Genomic DNA, 22,044 nt, shown 5'->3' with positions numbered 1-22,044 from the left:
GCGGAGTCACGTATCGCGTCATCACGTATTACGCCTCCTACGTAATCACGTGAAGTGAAAACAAGGAAGAGATTTACAGCACGAGTCAAACGCGGGAACGAAGGTAAATGACGTTAATTGTTGAGTGTCTTTTAATACTGTGTAATTGTTGAGTGTCTTTTAATACTTTGTAAGCATACATATTAACAGATGTGCAATTAAACGTGTGCATTTACGGGGTGATTTCTCAGGCTTAAAGCTCGAAGTGATCACTCGAGTGAAGGCAGCTTCACAAAAAAAACAGATCCTTAACAAACTGTTATTGGTATATTTTCCCTCAATTTTAAAAGGTTTTCTTTTCTTCTTAATAAAAATTTAAAAGCAGAAGTGAATGAGCGGAGCCCGAGTGATCACTTGGATGAATCAAACCTGTTCAAAAAAAAAAAAAAAAAGCGGAGCGCCTTATATGAGCAGGCAGTCAGCTAAAGAAGGGAATCAATAAATAACTATAATCGTAATAAACGAACAAAAAATAGCAGAGAATCCGCGGATTACATAAAGGAAATGGGTACCTGAACAGAAAAGTAAGTCTCAAATAGTCACACTAAGTACCATAGTTCACTTGCGGTATCGATGTATTTATGCAAATCCAACAGAGTGCCTGTGGGCTCAGAGCATGGGGGCGGGACCTTCCTCATTCACTCGCCAGCTTCTGTTCCAGTTACTCCACGTCTCGCCACGTGTTGCAGTGCACCTTGCCTCCGCTTAGCTATCGATACCTGTGTGTTCAACAGACATTATCATCTACAGACTGTTAAGGAGTAACGTTTAACGTTTTTGAGAGAGAGATCAGAGCTACGTGTGTTTTAGAGGGTAGCTGCTGATTGCCACAGATATCACGGGCATGTGCTTTTCTCCCCACCTGGGAAACACTTTCCCGTAAGAACTGAACATGATCAGATACAGTGCCAACATCTATTGTCCTGTTTCATACATACAAGACCGCAAGACAAACACATTAGTTAGTCTTCATTGTTTGTTAATTTATTTTTATTTTTAAAGTTGTGTTTTTGTTTTTATTACCGTATATACCGTCAGGACTGGATTTTACTGTATAATTTATGGTATTTTATACTGTCTGTTGTCCAAGTCGAAAGCGGAAAACTCTCGCTATTGATTTAACAGATTATGATATGCAAATGCCCACCTGAGAGAGTAACCACAGAACACACTGCCTTTTTTTGTAGGTGAGGCAATGCGCTGTATCAGCGCATACTCCTAACCTCTCTCTCTCTTTCTCTATTATGCCTACGTGACCACATGCTAATACCCGAACTATTCCGAAGCAACATTTGCACTGTTTTGTGTTTTTGTATCTTACACCCTCATACACTTTTATCGTAAGACCATCCCTTATCTACAATGGAGCATTCGATCAGAAGAAAATATGAAGCTGATTTTAAATTAAATGTCTTTGAAGTGGCAAAAAAAATTGGTAACTGCGCTGCTGCCACACAATTCAATGCATCTGAGAAATTGATGCAAGATTAGAGGAGGCAAAAAATTTAAGTGTTGCATTTTTCAACGGGCATTTAAGTTGGGGTCTGATATTATGATTGCTTTTTTGGGTTTCAACAACCGACTCATATTTATTTTTATTTTTAAACTTGTGGGTTTTCTAATTATATATTTCTCAAACAATTAAAAAAAACACTTTATTTTCCTCCCAGGCAACGCTGGGTATTTCAGCTGGTATATATATATATGTGTGAATGTATGTATGTATGTCTATATATATAAATATATATATATAAATATATATATATAAATATATATATATATATATATATGTAAATATGTATGTAGATATGTATATATATGTAGATATGTATATATATATATATATGTGTATACAGTGATCCCTCGCTATATCGCGCTTCGTCTTTCGCGGCTTCACTCCATCGCGGATTTTAAATGTAAGCATATGTGAATATATATCGCGGATTTTTCACTGCTTCGCGGATGTCTGCGGTCTACAGTACGTGTGCTTCCTCAGTTGATTTGCCCATTTGAATTGAAACAAGGGACGCATTTGAATTGAAACAAGGGACGCTATTGGTGGATGGCTGAGAAGCTACCCAATCAGAGCATGCGGTTAAGTTCCTGTGTGCTGCTGATTGGCTCAGTGACGGAGTGCTGCATTAACCAGGAAGTACTAATCTCACTCATTCGGAATTAACGTGCACAAGCGCCAACAGAAGATGCAAATGATTGCAGAAAAGGTAAAAGTTTTGGATATGTTGAAGGAAGGAAACAGCTACACCGCTGCAGGACACCATTACAGCATAAATGAGTCCACGATTCTTTTTATTTAAAAAGGAGGAAAAAGCATATAAGATCTACGGCCGCAGTATCTTTTAACCAGGGCGCAAAATGAGTTGCAAGTGGACGTTGTAAGGCAGTAGTCTGGATGGAACCTGCTTTAGGGATTTGGATTGAAGAGTGATGGAAGAAGAACAACGGTGGTGCTAAACAGTCGCCTGAAAAGGCTCCTTTAGAAGAGCTGTAATGCTATCCTTTGTTGTGCAGTAAAATTAAACTCATCGTTATCGGACAAGTCGTCGTGTCATTGTTGGTGAGTAACCATAATTAATTATTTACGTACAATACTTATTACATGTACATAGTTTAGTGTCACTGTACACACATTTTATTGTATACAATTTTTCTTGCATTGTACGTATTTATTGATGGTGGCCTGTCTGTCGTAATGGCTGTAACATATGTGATATCGGAGACGCTCGATATCTTTAAAATAATATTTAGGTTTTACTGTATGTAAACTGTGTTTACATACATAATTTCAACAAATCTTACCTAATATCTAAGAGAATACAAAGGGTTTATGCTGTATAATTGTGCGTGAAATGTTTATAATAGTGTGGGAGAGTTTATAAGGGCTTAAAATATATAAAAATAACCACATGAACATATGGTTTCTACTTCGCGGGTGGCTCTGGAACGCAACCCCCGCGATGGAGGAGGGATTACTGTATATATGTAGATATGTGTATATATATATATATATATATATATATATGTGTATATATATGTAGATATGTAAATATATATATATGTAGATATATGTGTCTGTGTGTGTATATATATATATATATATATGGTTGAAATAGTTTACTGTCAAAAATAAATGCAACGCCCTCATTATGGGCTCATCAGGCGTACACACTCCACTGCACTCCCTCTCGGGAATCGAACCTCGGACGTCAGCGCCAGAGGCGATGCCCCTAATGTTGCGCCACGCCCTGTGGTTCGTTTATTTGACAGCATGTAGATCGGGGTAATTACATTCACGGCATTCGTAGTCTGTGTCACAATCTGATTGTATGGGTGGTTACCTTCCAGGTAACGCTTGTGGTTGGCCAGCAATCTGCTAACATCCGCCAGGGTGCCCTCAATCCTCACAAACTGTGTGTGTATGTATGTGTATATGTATATGTGTGTGTGTATGTATGTGTGTATATGTATGTGTATATATATGTTGATATGTGTGTATATATATATATATATATGTGTATATGTAGATATGTATATATATGTATATGTATATATATGTTTATGTGTGTCTGTGTGTGTGTGTATATATATATATATATATATATATATATATATATATATATATATATATATATATATATATATGACAACAACACTCATAACAATGACAACACAATTACATTGACAATCATGTTACGTTATTTTTAAAATGTTTCCTTTTCTTTTTCATAACCTCTTTAACACACTACTTCTCTGCTGCGAAGAGCGGGTATTTTGCTAGTATATATATATATATATATATATATATATATATATATATATATATATATATATATATATATATATATATATACACACACACACATACACACAGTCATGGCCGAAATTATCGGCACCCCTGGAATTTTCCCAGAAAATGCACCATTTCTCCCTGAAAATTGTTGCAATTACAAATGTTTTGGTATACACTTGTTTATTTCCTTTATGTGCATTGGAACAACACAAAAAAAATAGAGAAAAAAAGCCAAATCTGACATCATTTCACACAAAACTCAAAAACTGGGCTGGACAAAATTATTGGCACCCTCAACTTAATATTTGGTTGCAAGCCCTTTGGAAAACATAACTGACAAACTTGAGCACAAGTTACAATAAAACAACAAGTGTGGAATGGGATGAGGACTATCACTGGCTACAAACAGGATGTTAAATATGCAGAGGAAGGGAACAAGAACAAGAGATAATGAACTAAACCAGTTCTTCAACAAGTTTGACTCATTCTTGTCAGTTAAGCCCTCACCCAACACCTCTAGCCTCTGTGTGCAAGCTGAGGAGGATCTGGCATCCCAACTGCCATCTGCACCCTGCAAGACCTACAATAACATCACACCTGTGGTCTCTAGCCCTCCTCCACACCGTGGATTGTGTGTCTCTGCTGATCAAGTGAGGAGAGACCTGGGAAAACTCTGCATAAACAAGGCTTCAGTGCCGGATGGAACCAGCCCCAGGATAATGAAAACATGTGCGAACCAGCTCTGAGGGGTCCTTAAGCACCTTTTCAGCTTTCCCTGAATTTGCAGAAGGTTCCCAGCTGTGAAAAACATCTTGTGTGGTCCCAGTGCCAAAGAAAAGACATTCCAATGATCCTAAGGACTTTAGACCAGTTGCTCTTACTTCATACATCATGAAGACCTTGGTCCTAAAACAGCTACAACCCCTAGTTTCAGAACATCTAGATCATCTGCAGTTTGCCTATCAGACACCTATAGGTGTGGAGGATACTCTCCTCTACACGATCCACAGAGCATACTCCCACTTGGACAAAGCTGGTACCACAGTCAGGATAATGTACTTTGACTTTTCCAGTGCTTTTAACACCTTTCTGCCTCATTGACTGGGGAAAAAGCTGAAGGCTTTGAATCCTGATGCTCCTACATTCTCCTGGATCATGGGCTACCTGACCAACAGACAGCAGTTTGTGAGGCTGAGGGACTGTGTTAAAATTATGATGGGTAATACTGGAGCATCTCTGTGAACTGTCCAGTCTCCCTTAATGTTTACCCTCTACACAACAGACCTCCAGCACAATACTAGTGTTTGCCATCTACAGAAATTCTCAAATGACTCTTCCATCGTAGGCTGCATTAATAATGGAAATGAGTCAGAGTACCGAAAAGTTGTGGAGGACTTTGTCTTGTGGTGCAGAGATAACAACCTGGAATTCAATATCAACAAGACAAAAGAACTGGTGGTAGACTTCCCACATGCCAAACAGCATTTGACATCAGTCACCATTCAGGGGGAGGACGTGGAAGTGGTGCAGAGCTACAAGTACCTGGGGAATCACATGAACAACAAACTAGAGTGGTCTGACAACACAGTGGCACTCTACAAGAAGGGCCAAAAAAGACTGTACTTGCTAAGGAGACTCAGGTCTTTTGATGTGTCCAGCAATGTGCTGGAAATGTTCTTACCAAGAAAGCCTGATAGCCATTTATTGATTGATGTATTCTTTTTTTCTTTATATATTTATAATATATAAATATTTATATATATATTTTTTTTTTTTCTGCTGCTGTATGCATTTGAATTTCCTCATGGGATTAATAAAGTTTATCTAATCTAATCTAAACTAATATTAAAAGTTAGGATAGCAGTAACTGGATCTGACTGGTACCCTAAAACATGGGCATGTGATTTACCTGAGTCAGAGGAGAGCTTAAATAAAAAGTGGTAATGCAAGGATGAGCAAAAAGAGAGGACTGCAAGGAAGGAAAAAGATCAAAGGTATTCGTTCCATTATTCTCCACTGTACTGCATTCTCTATGGAATTCTGGGGTCTGTTCGGTATTTCTAGAATGTACTACACCAATAGCTGATTCACCACTGTTAGGAAAGATTGCCACAGCTAGGACAGAAACAGCTACATTAAAATTTGATATAGGAAAATTAAATCAAACAGAAGGCAAAGCAGCTCGCCACAGCTAGGTCAGAAACAGCTACATTAAAATTTGATATAGGAAAATTAAATCAAATAGAAGGCAAAGCAGCTGGTGTGTTAACTGCAGGGCATGAACTATATAATAGAGTCTGGAAAGTGAGTGAAGAATATGAGGAAATAAAGCAAGTAAATGTGGAAATTAAAGAAATGCAATTGCTTGTGTGTGAACTCTTTGAAAAAAATAGTGCAAGAGTGATTGCGTTGGAAGGAAAATGCACTAGTTCAGGAGATTGTTTGAATGAACATGAGCAAGAGGGGAAAAAAGAAAAATGGTTCAAGTCTGAAAGTATATACTGTGGGAGTGGTATAGACAAATTGAAAGACTGCTTGGAATTGGTCTCTTTGTCAAAGAAACAGAAGCTTGTAAAAGTCACTGCAATTAAAAGGAAGAGAAGTGAGATTGGATTTTGGAGAGGTTTTAGCCCATATGTTCAGGTCACAGTTAAGATAAATGAAAAAGGACATAAAGATGTTGAAAGAAAACTGGAAGGACAGTGCAAGAAGCCAAGAGAGAAAAGTTGTTTGCAACCTTTTATTTTTTTTTCTCCTAATCTTTTGCAATAAGGATAACTTCTGTTTTGGGTATTTACAGATTTTGAGGTGGTACAGATAAAATTAAGAGAAACAGACAGAGTAAAGTACATGCAGGAGACTGGGTTACAACTAAAGCATTGGAGTGGAGAGTCACTAATGGCCAAGCTGTTCCAATGAGTGCCTGGAAGCAAAGTTTAAGCGTTCACTCCAGGTGGACAACCAAAAGGATGAGTTGAAAAGAAACTACTTTGTCACTTTCCATTTTACAGACCTGACAAAAGAGTTGAAAAGATATAAAGAAAAACCAAAAGCAAAGAAAAGACACAAAGATGAACAACTGATCAAGAAAAAGACACCTACTGGGGTTTAAGTGAGTAATACCATAATGAGACTAGCCATAATAATAATAGGTTTAGAAAGTATATTAGGAACATAAGGTTTTCCAATAAAGGGTATTCTGTCTAGCACAGTGTGAACAGAGACCTCAAAGAGTTGGTTTGTGATCAGTTTATGCAGAAGCACATGTAATCTCTCATGGACAGAGATGATTGGCACTAATATCTGTGGCATGTAACCTTCCAAATTTTCAAAGTTAACAGTACAGCTCTATGCTTTAATAAATAGTTTGGATCTGATTCACATTTAGACACAGTTTAAGATAAAGAAAAAAATAATTTTAAATAGAAGATTTAAAATGGAAGGGGACTAGTCCAGTGGAAGGTGTGGACTTGTCTCATTTTGAACCTCCAGACCTGATGACATATGAATACGGCAGAAAGTTAAAGAAACGGAAAAAGAAAGCCCACAATAAGTCAACAATAGAACAATAAAGAAGATAGTTGAAGAAATGGTTACACACAATTCTGAACACAGGAAAAGCAATGACTGCAACTGAAAGAAAGATTTGAAGAAAGATTTGTGAAACAGACTGTTAAAACAAGACTGTGTGAGAGATGGCCGGCAGTTTATCCTGGCCAACACCCCCAGGCCGCTAGATGGAGTCCTCCCTGCAACATGGAGGTGCCCCAAATTCCCGCAGGGCATCATGGACAATGGAGTTTGGCTTCACAGCCCTGCTGGATACCATGGGGACCGCCAGGGGACGCTGCAGGGAGGTACAGGGATTTATATTTTCCTTATAGCCCGGAAGTACTCCCTAGTCACGGGGACGGAAGAAATGAAGTACGTCCGGCTGAAGAAAAAGAAGAGTTTTCATCTGACCCGGAAGTGCTATGGAATCACATGGACTGAAGGACAGAAGCACTTCTGGGTTGGGCACTATAAAAAGGACTGTGGGAAACCCAGTAGACTGAGCCGGAGTTGGGAGAAAGTGCAACAGAGCTGCTGGGTGGAGTGGAGAATTTGATTATTGTTGATTTATTGATTATAATTGTGTATTGTGGGAGTGGAGGTACTTTGTGCATAGTATTGAAGAAATTAAAATTATTTCTGATACTTTTACCTGGTGTCTGGATGTGTTGTCTGTGGGTTTGGAGGAGCTACAGTGCCCCCTATTGTCACAAATGTTATGATCATAAAGACACTGTACAAAAATTTGTCAATAGGTGGAATGCAGTGGAGCGTATGTCTTTAGTTGTATGCTAGACAAATCAAATTTAATATTAGATGTTGTTTCCTGAGGCATGTTTTACTTTATTGGTAAGAACAGTTGTATTTTCGCCAACTCAAGGTGTGAAATTAAATTTATGGCGAGGGGATGAAGCATGTATCAAACCAGTTTTAAGGGTGACTGTGTGGGCTTACATGAAACTATAAGCCATCCCCTGCAGGTAGGCCATAGATTGCTTAAACAAAGCCTCTGGGGGATGAGTTGCACTAGAGCACTTTCACCAGGAAGGGACAGCTAAACTACTTCTATTGGTCTGGAGTATCGCTGTTTATTATCGTTTTTAAAACAAAGGCCATTCTGTACCACAACACCCCATTGGTTTTTGGTTTGTGATGAGAACAGTATAAAGTTGGTCACCTTGCCTTTACCTCTCTCTCTCATCGTTTGGCCATGAAGAGAAGCTCATGATGAATATAACTCCATTTTTGCAGCCATATGGAGACAGGCATGTGGACTGTTTCAATACTTCATTCAAAGGCCATGTGGTGGCAAAGCAACTTAGACTGAAGATAAGCTGAGAGCCACCAATGGATGCAAGATGTACTGCTGGCCTTAAAGGTATGGTTTGCAAAATTAACATTAATATTTTTGGATACTTTATCAATAGTTAAATATGTAATTTAACTCCTGCCTAGTCCTTTATTCTGTCTAATTGCTTGAGGTTAAAGATATAGAAGAGGAAGGGGCAAGAAGTGCTAAAGTACCTGAACACAGATTGCTAAGTGTATGGGATTTAAGATATGTTATTAAGATATATACAATAAAGATTATAAAGGAGACGATAGGGTTACCATAGGTCCCTACACAACAAAACATCAGCAAAACTGTGGAAATGATTGTTGACTTTCACCTCACCAGACAGTTTTTTTTCCCCTAGGAGACTGTGCACCTTTAATGTGGGTATTGACATGCTTTATATGTTCTGCAACTCTGTAATGGCCAGTGAAATTTTCTGTGCTTTGATATGTTGAGCTGGTAAAATCACTTTAAGAAAAGCCCAGCAAATCAACAAGGCATGTTCTCTCAACTTGCTGGAGGTAGTAGAGAAAAAGAACAAGGCAAGCATTGTGGCATAGTGGTTAAGGCTTTGGACTTCAAACCCTGAGGTTGGAGGTTATAATCCTGCTACTGACATTGTGTGACCACAAGCGAGTCAGTTCACTTGTCTGTGCTCCATTTTTAGAAAAGAAATGTAACCACTTGTATCTCAAATGTTGCAAGCTGACTTGGATAAAGGCATCAGCTACATAAGTAAATGTAGTGTAAATCCATGAAATAAACACGAATGCCATTATGAACAATGCTCCACGTCCCTCTCTCTGACACACTAACACTGAGTACTTTCAGTGAATGAATTATTTAGCAAAATTATCTCAAGAAATGTTACTGGGTTCTTTTATGCCAACAGCAATATGTCTGCATAAGGCCTCACTGTGAATGCTCTTTTTATCCTTGGCCAAGTAACACAATTTTCTTTCTTTGGACAGTATGACTCTGAATGTTCTTTTTTTGTATATCTCAAGGGTTTTAAAAACATTTAATAATTCTTTGGAAAATAGCAATTTTCTCCTTGAGGTTTTCAGGAATTTAAATTTTTATTGTGTAATGATGATGTCTGCAATCTGTGTGCTAACCACTTTATTGGCATGGACATGAGCTAGATAAATATACACCACACATGGGCAGAATTCACAACTCTCACCTTTAAATAACCGAGACTGACACTTCACTTGCACTTGCTCTCAGTAGTTAATAGCAAAGGGAGATAAAGGAAAGGCAAAGCATAAACAATTTTGGAACTATATTAACTTATTCACAAACAATAATTTAAACTGATGCTTTATGTGAAGTAATATGTGAGTATTTATCCTGGGTAAAAATCACTTTATATTATGAACATTAAAAATATTATTTTAAAGTTGAAAACAATCAAAATAAATATCAGCTGAAACTATACTAATTTTTTTGGGTATTAATTATCACTTCTCAGCTCAAAACACCAAACTGCTTAGGTTTGAATAGAATGTGCTGAAAAATAAATATTCATGTCATATTAAGAATGCCTGCACTATTACTGCAAATCTACAAAGAACTAATAAACTTACTTCAAGTGTGAGGACTATGAGTCCTAAGAAAAGACAGGAGAAGAATCTTTTCAGTCTAACTAAACAATGAACAAGAACAATCACGGTACAAGTTAATATCACTTAAAACAGGATTTTCATTGGGAAAGCCATGTTGTAGCTGATAGTTTATTAAATGCCACAATGACTTTATAACATTAAAAACAGGCAATAGGAGTATACACAACTGTTTACAAAGATGCATGTATGAAAATAAAGCCTGCAACACTTGAATACACATTTTGTAAAAGAACTGCCTTTTTATTTCAAAACATTTTTGAAAATAAAGTACATTAACAAACTTTGCAGTGAAACCAACTTTACTTGCTGAAGTATACTGTTAATTGAAGGATGAATGACCAATATAAAATATATCAGTTTAAATAAAGGTCCTGTGTGATTCCAACTAAAATGTTTCATATTGACAGTTGTTTATAAATTAAAAAAAATGGAGAAAATTAAGTATCAAATCATGTTGCTTAAGGTGAGGACTTTTACATTTTATTGCATGCAAGAATAAAATAATATTGACTTACACATCACTCCAAGGGCCGTTCCATTCATTCTTTCCCCAGGGGTTCCACAGCCTAATTAACCTTACAACTCTGTCACCATAGAGAACCTACAACATATAGCATGCAGATAGATATATGAGTTTTGTTGCTGATTAAGCAAGGATTTAAATTAGTTATTTCATGTAATGATGTAGATCTGATTATCAGTAAAAAAAAGATTGTAGCTGCATCAGTCTTACCTAAAAATGCAAATTATTTATCAAGTATGTGGTAGGGCGGCACGGTGGCACAGTGGGTAATGCTGCTGCCTCGCAGTTGGGAGATCTGGGGACCTGGGTTCGCTTCCCGGGTCCTCCCTGAGTGGAGTTTGCATGTTCTCCCCGTGTCTGCGTGGGTTTCCTCCGGGTGCTCCGGTTTCCTCCCACAGTCCAAAGACATACAGGTTAGGTGGATTGGCGATTCTAAATTGGCCCTAGTGGGTGTGTTTGTGTGTGTCCTGCGGTGGGTTGGCACCCTGCCCGGGATTGGTTCCTGCCTTGTGCTCTGTGTTGGCTGGGATTGGCTCCAGCAGACCCCCGTGACCCTGAGTTCGGATTCAGCGGGTTGGAAAAAGGATGGATGGAAGTATGTGGTAATGAAAAAAAATGAACGGAAAAAAATGGTTAAATGCCTGTTCAAATTAGATTTCAAAACTAGCAAAATACCCGCGCTTCGCAGCGGAGAAGTAGTGTGTTAAAGAGGTTATGAAAAAAAAAGGAAACATTTTAAAAATAACGTAACATGATTGTCAATGTAATTGTGTTGTCATTGTTATAACTGTTGCTGTCTTTTATATATATAATATACACACACACATAAACATTTATATACATATACATATATATACATATCTACATATACACATCTACATATATATACACACATACATAAACACACACATAAGACTTACTGACTGAAACGGGCTTTCATTGACAATCATGTTACGTTATTTTTAAAATGTTTCCTTTTTTTTTCATAACCTCTTTAACACACTACTTCTCCGCTGCGAAGCGCGGGTATTTTGCTAGTATATATATATATATATATATATATATACATATACACACATACATGCAGTTTTAATAACACAGAAATCAATATAAACATTAACATCATTATCATATGAGAATATGAAGTGATATATAAGAAGCACATTTCATATAAATATAAATTATTAAACAGTAAAATCTTGTTCTGTAATTTACTACCGTGGCAATTTGTGTGTCTGTCCAGGATTTTAAATGACCTGTAGCTCGCAAACCGTTTCACCTATACACTTGAAATGTGGTACACATATAGTACGTCACGTCTACTATCCGCTTTATGGGTGATGATCGTTTTACTCTTTTTATCTTTATTTTATTTTATTGTAGAATCAACTCCTATCTGCGCACAGCAGGGCAGCCGTGGGCGGATGCGTATGGTGTATTCACTCCATGTTATCGTGCATTGCGCTGTCAGTGGTATTTTGATAAAAGAATTTGAACAACATATAAGAAGCGTATAAATTATTAAACAGTAAAACATTCACATTTAAGAAGTAAAGTTACATGAAGTACTACTGCAGTGCCTTCGGGTATACCTCATTTTTTGTTTGCCCATTACATGCTTAAATGTATAAATTTTTTGGTGCACCTACCCGAGAACACGCGACATATAACCGAGCGTGGGAGAAGCATGGATTTTAAACACGCGTTCAGTTCCTCTGCTGGTCTCCCTCGTGGAATAACTGGTAATGTTTGACTAAAATCTACAGCGAGTAAAACGACATTACCTCCTATTTTTTTTTTTACGATCTCTGAGATCTTGCTTTTTTCGGTTCAAGGCTTCATAAGCTCTTTTATGTTGTATGGTGTACTTATCCCAAACCATCATCTTTGAATGTTGCAAGACTTTCGCCTTGTATGTAGATCGGGGTAATTACATTCATTGCATTCCTAGTCTGAATCACAATGTGATTGTATGGGTGGTTACCTGGCACTGTACGGTTGCCACCCGTCCTTTAAAATACGGAATCGTGCCGCGTTTGAGAATGAAATTGCGCGTCCCGTTTTGAATCAATACTGGACGGGATTTATCCCGTATTTTCTTATCATTTTTTTTTAAAGCAGCGTCTCATGCAAATCATCCCACACGCATTTTATGAAGATGCCTCCTTTCCTACTTTTGATTGGGTAATACTTGATGTCATCGTTAGTTTGATTGGTGTTTTTAACTGTCCAGTGAGGAGGGCGTGTCTTTTAAGTACAGTCTGCAAAGTGTTGGCACTGAGATATGGCGTCAGCGCCATAGTTGAAGCCCCTAACGTTGCGGTCAGCAAGTCGGCTAACATCCGCCATGTGCCGTCTTTCAGTTGCGAGAAGCAGATCATAGAATGGATTTCAAAATGAATAATGATTTATTAAATGTTATACAGTATTGTGTAATTTACAAAAATGTATCATCATAGGTTAAGCTTAATCAGTGTTTGAAAGAACACATCTTACTCGCTTTTATTTGATTATTTTAGTATATTCCAATCCATGCTAATAAATATGCAACTAAATCCTAGAACTATGATGTGTGTAAATAATATTCTTAAACAGCTACGAAATTAATAAAAGCAGGTTTAGAAGTAATTCATCTTTGAAAAGCACAAAGCAGCTTGCCTCAAATCAGTCATTTAGAGTTGCCACAAACACACTCTTAAACTTGATAAATTAAGAAGAAAACTATGAGTTTATTAACCTGCAGAAACTAAGAAAGTTAAAGTATATATGAAAATTCCCTACTTGTATTGTTCCAAATGATACTCCAAATTAATAGATGAAAAAAACAGTTAACTTGGTGTTTTGAGACAATTGATCTGGAAAATTCTCTGATCTGGATGGATAAAAGCTGACACACAAACGCTGGTGAATCTGCCTTCTTCCTATCTCATTGTCACTTGATTTTTTATTCAATTTTATTGAGTGTTTCTGCTTACGCTGAATTAGTATGCGCCTTATGATCCATGATGTCAAAGCCGCACTGACAAAAAACAGAGACATAGGTATATATATTTGGAATAATTCATTTTATGACCTGTATAGTACATTTCGGAAAACATTGTGGCATGGATGCAACATTATTCATATTATTCATATTCATTCGCATACCATCTTGCGATTGTAATCAGTAACCGCGTGTTCTTTTTTTGCTTTGTTTTTCCGATCTTGCCACATGTTGCTGCATGGTGCTATTTCTTTTGTACCCCAGGACATGCAGAGGAAAGAATAGTACAGAGAGGTCCATTCTACGCTATATGCAATCATCACACTCAAATGTTAACAGTTGCCACACACCTAAGGACCATCCTTCCTACAGTTATGATATGTGTACCTGTTGCAATGTACACACTTCTATGCTGTCGTTCCTATTACATTGAAGGGGCACCTGACACTGACTGACTGAGTTTACTTTCCTTTGGGAAGCGGCGGTCTTGGAACAGAAGCTTGTTGATGTTGCATCCTCTTTTTTTTTTTTTCCATCGCCGTTTCTTGTAAGAAGCGACAATGAAGTTCCTCTGCAGGGTGAGCCATGAACACCCTTCTTTTCTCAGTGAACCCCATGCATGCCTTGCACAGTACATATGTGTTGATCGCCAGGTTGACGATAATTCTAGTTGTAATTCTAATGTTAATCTCAAACATTTGTGCAGAATGGACAGAAAAAAAAAAATCTCACCTTACTCGCGCCAAATAATCCATGTGGCAGTTATCTAGTTGTATGCTCAAAATATGCAAAATGAATGCTTTGTTGCTATAATATTGAAGACAGGGCTCATGACCAACAAAAGAGGGCGAGAGGCAGTACATCAATTCAAAAAGTGACTCTCATGAGGCAAAGCAATTTTTGTAGTTATGTTGCTAGGATGCAATGCCCTGTTGTTGGGATGCAGCTCCTAGAAGTTGTGTCGCATGATGCTACTAGTACAATGCTTTAAAAGCCTGCACCACATGTTCCTTGCTTTCTAAGATTTCTATATGTTGTGATGGATTGCCGGCTTTATATTCCGGCTCTCACCCCCAGGCCACCAGGAGAAGCTCTCCCGACAACATGGACGGGCCCCGAATTCCAGCAGGGCCTCATGGACTATGTAGTTTTTATACACAGCCCTGCTGGATACCCTGGGGACCACTGGGAGTCGCTGTCAGGAGGCCCGTGGACTTGTATTTGCCCTATAACCTGGAAGTACGTCCTGGTCACGTGAGCAGGATAGATGACATACTTCCAGGTTGAAGAAAAGGACTTTTACCCTGACCCGGAAGGAATAAGGACTTGTGGACTGTTGGGCAGGAACACCTCCGGGTCAGGGGGTATAAAGGACTCTGGGAAATCCCAGTACACTGAGCTGAGCTGAGAGGTAGGGTGGCGAAGTGTCTGGGAGTAGGAGGAGAGAGAATTGTGATTATTATTGTGATTATTAATTATATGAGTAGTGTGGAGTGGAGGGTGCTTGGTGCACTGTATAACAAGAAAATAAAAGAGTCTTGGACTTTAATCTGGTGTTTGGAGTGGTACCTGAGGGTTCAAGAGGTGGATCGGAACCTCTACTGCTACAATGTTCTCAAAAGGACTTGTAGTTTACTTTTTCAATATTTATGTATTTTCTGTAAATTACTTGTTGCTCTGGGTTTTTAATTTAAATAATTTCTTTTTGGATTTACAATTTTGATTAAGATGAAAGAAACACTGATTCCTAGTTGTGATCACTGCAAGTATTTTTGGCACACACTTATCTCCTGCTTCCAAGTGCCTGTGTGTGTCTGTCTGATTGCTATGTCTCTGTTACATGGCTTTTGTTATGGAAATTGTAAAATCAGTGTTAATGTTTGTGAAGCGCCATCTGCTGGAATGGAAATGCAATGCATTTTATTACTACATGCATTACAAAATACATTCCAATGGACTGTGCACAGCTAGCTTTTTATATGGCATAACATATCTTGAAACTTCTTAAAAGAAATTCAGATCATATAAAGTCTATCTACTATATAGTTTTCCAAAGAGCTGTAGTGTTTACCATAAAACATACTGTAAGATGGTCTAGACGTGATTTTTTTTTGTGTGTGATATATTTTGAACATATATGGTTAAACAGTATGTCCAGAATTAACATAGGAAACTTTAAGACATATTTTTATTGTCTTCTGAATCTAATACCACTGTTATTATAACTTGCACAAAAACAAAGCAAAAAAAAATCATCAGAGGAAGTCATGTTGATTAATGAATGAGCACAGTAATTTGCAAAATCAGATTCATGACTTACCTCAACACAACCAGTTACTGCATAGGCATGCCCAAGTACCAAACCATTGGGAAGTACTTTGTTCTTCTGCAATTGTTAAATGAAATAGATTACTTATACAACTTAGAAAGCTATTAAAGCTACAGTATATATCACAACTTACAAACATTCATACACTCAACATTGTGATGATTTGGGTTCGCTCCACACTCCCATACAACTTCTGGGAGCTCTTGAACCCGACACCGTCGGTAGTGTCACTGAGATGAGCTGACATATGAGGACATTTCTCTAATGAAGGGGATAGTGCAAAAGTGCTTTTATTTTAAAACCAACAAAACAAGTGTCCAAAGTGCAGTGCATCACCGTTTCAATAAATAATCCATAAAAACAAGTGTTCAAATAAATAAATCCATAAAATCCAAGGGTAAAAATGCAGTCTCACTCTTCACAATCTTAGCACACCTCCTTCTCTCATTGTCCCCGGCTTACCCATAACTCGCGTAACCGGCGGAGACCCAACAGCAACGAGCTCCTTTCGGCCGACCTCTGTCTTGACTGCCCCCGGACATCGCAGCCAGACCGCCCGAGGTCGGCTCTCCTCCCTTCTTCTTTCATGCTCACGTAGTCGCTCCTCAGATCCGACGGGAGGACACTTGCCTTGCACACCCCACTCACCCGAACATTCAGTGGGGTGGACTAGCCCCTAGAGTGCCACAACCAAACGCTCCTTTACAGGGCCCCAGCTCCTGCTGTCCCCTCCTTACAGGTTGCCAGATCCTCCTGCTAAGACTGCCTTTCACTTTCCCTAACCTCTTTTTCCTTTTCTTCTCCTCATTCGATCTATCCCCCCCTTTCCTGGTGCCAACCCGTATATATACATCCGCCTACGCCTCCGTGGGTGCAGCACCTTAATCACAAGCCTCAGGAAGCCAATGAAGCAATTGAGAACGATCGCACCCACACGTGCAGATGCGAGTTGCTCCACCTACCTCCTTAGTTCCCCGCAGTCATGCAATCACGCCCACGGAGAACAACACGGCTATACAGATGTAAAACCTGGCCCTTTTTTTTGAAGCCGCGGACCCGTTATACCACATACCTCCCCTCTTAAACCCTAGTTGCACGGGAAGGTTTCATGCCATTACCAACCCAGTGCAACTGGTGGTCCAGGTCTGCGGCTCGGCCACACTACCACTGCACTAAAACAATAAAAGCACTAAAAACAATCCCATAAAACCAACCCAAGCCCCTTTTGTAAAACCAGGACATTAAAAGAATAAGAACTTTTAAAAGGACAATAAAACCAGAAATAAATAAATGTCCATAAAAAAGCTCAGTCCTTTAAAAATATCCTCCTGCGGTTTGAGTCCGTGGGTTCGTTATTTTCTGATCTTCAGGCACCAATCCCACTGGCTCATTGGTCTTCTACTCTTCGGTCCCCACTGCCAGCTCAACCCACCACTGCCACAAAATGCGATGATGCGGGTTCACTCCACACTCGACTGCTGGGAGCTCTTGAACCCGACACCGTTGGTAATGTCACTGAGATGAGCTGACATCCATCCATCCTCTTTCGCTTATCCGAGGTCAGGTCGCGGGGGCAGCAGCTTGAGCAGAGATACCCAGACTTCCCTCTCCCTGGCCACTTCTTCTAGCTCTTCTGGGAGAATCCCGAGGCGTTCCCAGGCCAGCTGGGAGACATAGTCCCTCCAGTGTGTCCTGGGTCTTCCCTGGGACCTCCTCCCGGTTGGACGTGCCCGGAACACCTCACCAGGGAGGCGTCCAGGAGGCATTCTGATCAGATGCCCGAGCCACCTCATCTGACTCCTCTCGATGCGGAGGAGCAGCGGCTCTACTCTTGAGCCCCTCCCGGATGACTGAGTTTCTCACCCTATCTTTAAGGGAGAGCCCAGACACCCTGCGGAGAAAACTCATTTCAGCCGCTTGTATTCACTCATGACCATAGGTGAGGGTAGGAACATGGATCGACTGGTAAATTGAGAGCTTTGCCTTACAGCTCAGCTCCTTTTTCACCACGACAGACCGATGCAGAGTCCGCATCACTGCGGACGCCGCACCGATCCGCCTGTCGATCTCATGCTCCATTCTTCCCTCACTCGTGAACAAGACCCCGAGATACTTGAACTCCTCCACTTGAGGCAGGATCTCGCTCCCAACCCTGAGAGGGCACTCCACCCTTTTCCGGCTGAGGACCACGGTCTCCGATTTGGAGGTGCCGATTCCCATCCCAGCCGCTTCACACTCAGCTGCGAACCGATCCAGAAAGAGCTGAAGATCACGGCCTGATGAAGCAAACAGGACAACATCATCTGCAAAAAGCAGTGACACAATCCTGAATCCACCAAACCGGACCCCCTCAACACCCTGGCTGCGCCTAGAAATTCTGTCCATAAAAGTTATGAACAGAATCGGTGACAAAGGGCAGCACTGGCGGAGTCCAACTCTCACTAGAAACGGGTTCGACTTACTGCCGGCAATGCGGACCAAGCTCTGACACCAGTTGTACAGGGACTGAACAGCCCTTATCAGGGGGTCCGGTACCCCATACTCCCGGAGCACCCCCCACAGGATTCCTCGAGGGACACGGTCGAACGCCTTTTCCTAGTCCACAAAACACATGTAGACTGGTTGGGCGAACTCCCATGCACTCTCCAGGACTCTGCTAAGGGTGTAGAGCTGGTCCACTGTTCCGCGACCAGGACGAAAACCACACCGTTCCTCCTGAATCCAAGGTTCGACTATCCGACGGACTCTCCTCTCCAAAACCCCCGAATAGACTTTTCCAGAGAGGCTGAGGAGTGTGATCCCTCTGTAGTTGGAACACACCCTCCGGTCCCCCTTCTTAAAGAGGGGGACCACCACCCTGTCTGCCAATCCAGAGGCACTGTCCCTGATGTCCATGCGATGTTGCAGAGACGTGTCAACCAAGACAGCCCTACAACATCCAGAGCCTTGAGGAACTCTGGGCGTATCTCATCCACCCCCGGGGCCCTGCCACCAAGGAGTTTTTTGACCACCTCGGTGACCTCAGTCCCAGAGATGGGGGAGCCCACCTCTGAGTCCCCAGGCTCTGCTTCCTCATTGGAAGGCATGTTAGTGGGATTGAGGAGGTCTTCGAAGTACTCCCCCACTGACCTACAACGTCCCGAGTCGAGGTCAGCAGCGCACCATCCCCACCATATACAGTGTTGACACTGCACTGCTTCCCCCTCCTGAGATGCCGGACAGTGGACCAGAATCTCCTCGAAGCCGTCCGAAAGTCGTTCTCTGTGGCCTCCCCAAACTCCTCCCATGCCCGAGTTTTTGCCTCAGCAACCACCGAAGCCGCATTCCGCTTGGCCTGCCGGTACCTATTAGCTACCTCCAGAGTCCCACAGGACAAAAGGGACCGGTAGGACTCCTTCTTCAGCTTGACAGCATCCCTCACCGCCGGTGTGTCCACCAACGGGTTCGGGGATTGCCGCCACGACAGGCACCGACCACCTTACGGCCACAGCTCCGGGCAGCTGCCTCAACAATAGAGGCACGGAACACGGAAATGAGCTGACATATGAGGACAATTCTCTAATGAAGCTAGGGGGTACTGCAAAAGTGCTTTTATTTTAAAACCAACAAAACAGTGTCCAAAGTGCAGTGCATCATGGTTTCAATAAATAAATCCTTTAAAATCCGAGGTTAAAAATGCAGTCTCACTCTTCATGATCTTAGCACACCTCCTTCTCCCATTCTCCCCGACTCACCCATATATCGCGTAGGTGGTGGAGACCCAACAACAACAAGCTCCTATTCAGCCAACCTCCATCTTGGCAGCCTTAAGGACATCACTACCAGACCAACCAAGGTCAGCTCTCCTCCCTTCCTTTTTCGCGCTCACGTAGTCGCTCCTCAGATCCCTTGGGAGGACACCTGCCTTGCTCACCCCACTCACCCGAACATTCAGTGGAGTAGACTAGGCCCTAGAGCGCCACAACCAAATGCTCCTTTGCGGGGCCCCAGCTCGTGCTGTCTCCCCCTTACAGGTGGCCAGATCCTCCTGATAGGACTGCTCTTTCCCATCCTTTAACCTCCATTATCTTCCTCTTTTCCTCGATCCATCTATCCCCCCTTTCCTGGTGCCGCCCCATATATATACATCCACCTGCGCCTCCGTGGGCGTGGCTCCTTAATCACACGCCACAGCCATGGGGGATAGATCGACCGAGGAGAAGAAAAGGAAAAAGAGGTTAAAGAAAGTGAAAGGCAGTCTTAGATCATTCCAAATGCTGCTGAACCCCAGACTTAATAATGCCCAAAACAGTCACGAGTTTAAATAATGGATTTTTAATCCACCAAGAACTTTTCCAATGAAGCACAGCCAATACCCAATGCAAATAGTGACATTTTTCCTCTCCTTCCACCTCCTCCAGCATGACATGTGGGGAGCACTTGCAGGTGTTGTTTGAGATGCAGGGAAGTCCTCTCCCAATAACACAATCTTGCAGGGACCCCGAAAAGATTGCACTTATGGACTCATGCTCCCGTAAACCTTTGTGGTTGTCCAAGCTGGGTAGCCTCCAGCGGACCACCACCACCTAACGTATGGGGGATGGAACTTCTTCTGGCCCCTGGTTTCTGAGTGTCCATCCCCTGGCACCTTCCATCTTGGCAGGAGGTCATGCCATCTGTCCTCCATGGCACTCACAACACATACAAGTAAATCTACCATTATCACTTTGCTCTCTAGTTGTACAACCTGCCTAACAGACAAGCTTTTACCATAAACATGATGTTCCTCCTGACTCAGCCCATATTTAACAGGGAGCAACCTTCAAATTCTGAGATGCATTACTTCAGAGTCAATCACACCCCTTAAAATTTTACACTAGCCTCTAGTGGCCCATTGAGACACTTCTTCACCTGCTTTGTTAGAACGTTAAGGACATATTCTGCCAGCCACAATTATCTTTTCAGAAGCATTTTTATGTTTCACTTCCCTAATAAAATATCAGACATCCAGATAAATCTGCCTCTCTCTATAGATCAGTTTCTCATCAATATTTTACAGAATTCACTTGCTGTCATCTGCTGGCTAAAATAATTTCAGCAGGCCTTTCTCTCTCTTTCTCACACACACACACACCCACACACACTCACACGCACACACACACTTATTCATGTACCCAGGAAACAATTAAATCTGGGGACTCTCGCAAAGATATTAATATAATTTGAAAACAGACCATTCAGTCCAACATAGTTTAGCAATCCTATCATGTAATTTTTGAAAAATAAAATTGAGTCAAGTTTTGAGGGACGCTAAAATCCTACTGTCAATCACAATACTTGGTGATTTATTCAATGTGTCTGTTTTTTTTTGTGTGACAAATGCTTTTTAACATTTGAGTGAAATTTGTCCTTAATGAATTTCCATTTGTGTCCGTGGTATTGTTGAAGAGCTCATTTACAATTAACCGCCAAGATCCACCTTAGAAATTATTTTCAAAAATGTAAAAACTTTAATTATGTCAGGACCTCCGGCCACCATACAAAACCTCACACTGTTCCATTCCATCTGAACTGGTGTGGTGCTGAGGTGTCACCCGTTGCATGGCTAAACTCAGGTCCTAATCTGGATCCTGAATTGGTTTGTCATGTGGTGGGTACAGCAATGCGCTGTATCAGCGTGTGTTCCTAACCTCTCTCTCACTCTCTCTAATGTCCATTTATGTAAACTGAAAAGGTTCAAATATGTCAATCTTTCCTGATAGCTCACATCTTGCTGTCCTGGTATCCACTGTGAATATACATCTGTCAATGCCTCAGTCTAAACATCATACACTCTCCACCAGGTGACTCCACCGGGGTTGATCCTT

At 40.8% G+C, this 22,044-nt stretch overlaps 1 protein-coding gene across 1 annotated transcript in view; it reads right to left on the bottom strand.

Annotated features, from left to right (window-relative positions):
- LOC114649336 (calpain-2 catalytic subunit-like) overlaps positions 1 to 22,044 on the bottom strand; it is a 135,022-nt gene that overhangs the window by 31,645 nt on the left and 81,333 nt on the right. The window contains exons 7-8 of the mRNA XM_051924274.1: positions 16,190 to 16,255; positions 10,879 to 10,964 (exon numbers count right to left, since the gene is read on the bottom strand). Of these exons, the coding sequence (XP_051780234.1) occupies positions 10,879 to 10,964; positions 16,190 to 16,255 (152 nt within the window). The remainder of the gene's footprint in view (positions 1 to 10,878; positions 10,965 to 16,189; positions 16,256 to 22,044) is intronic.

The sequence above is a fragment of the Erpetoichthys calabaricus genome, chromosome 3 (assembly GCF_900747795.2).
Source record: "Erpetoichthys calabaricus chromosome 3, fErpCal1.3, whole genome shotgun sequence".
Classification (NCBI taxonomy): Eukaryota; Metazoa; Chordata; class Cladistia; order Polypteriformes; family Polypteridae; genus Erpetoichthys; species Erpetoichthys calabaricus.
Note: the sequence above shows the minus strand (reverse complement) of the source record. Positions and strands in the feature narration are given on the sequence as shown.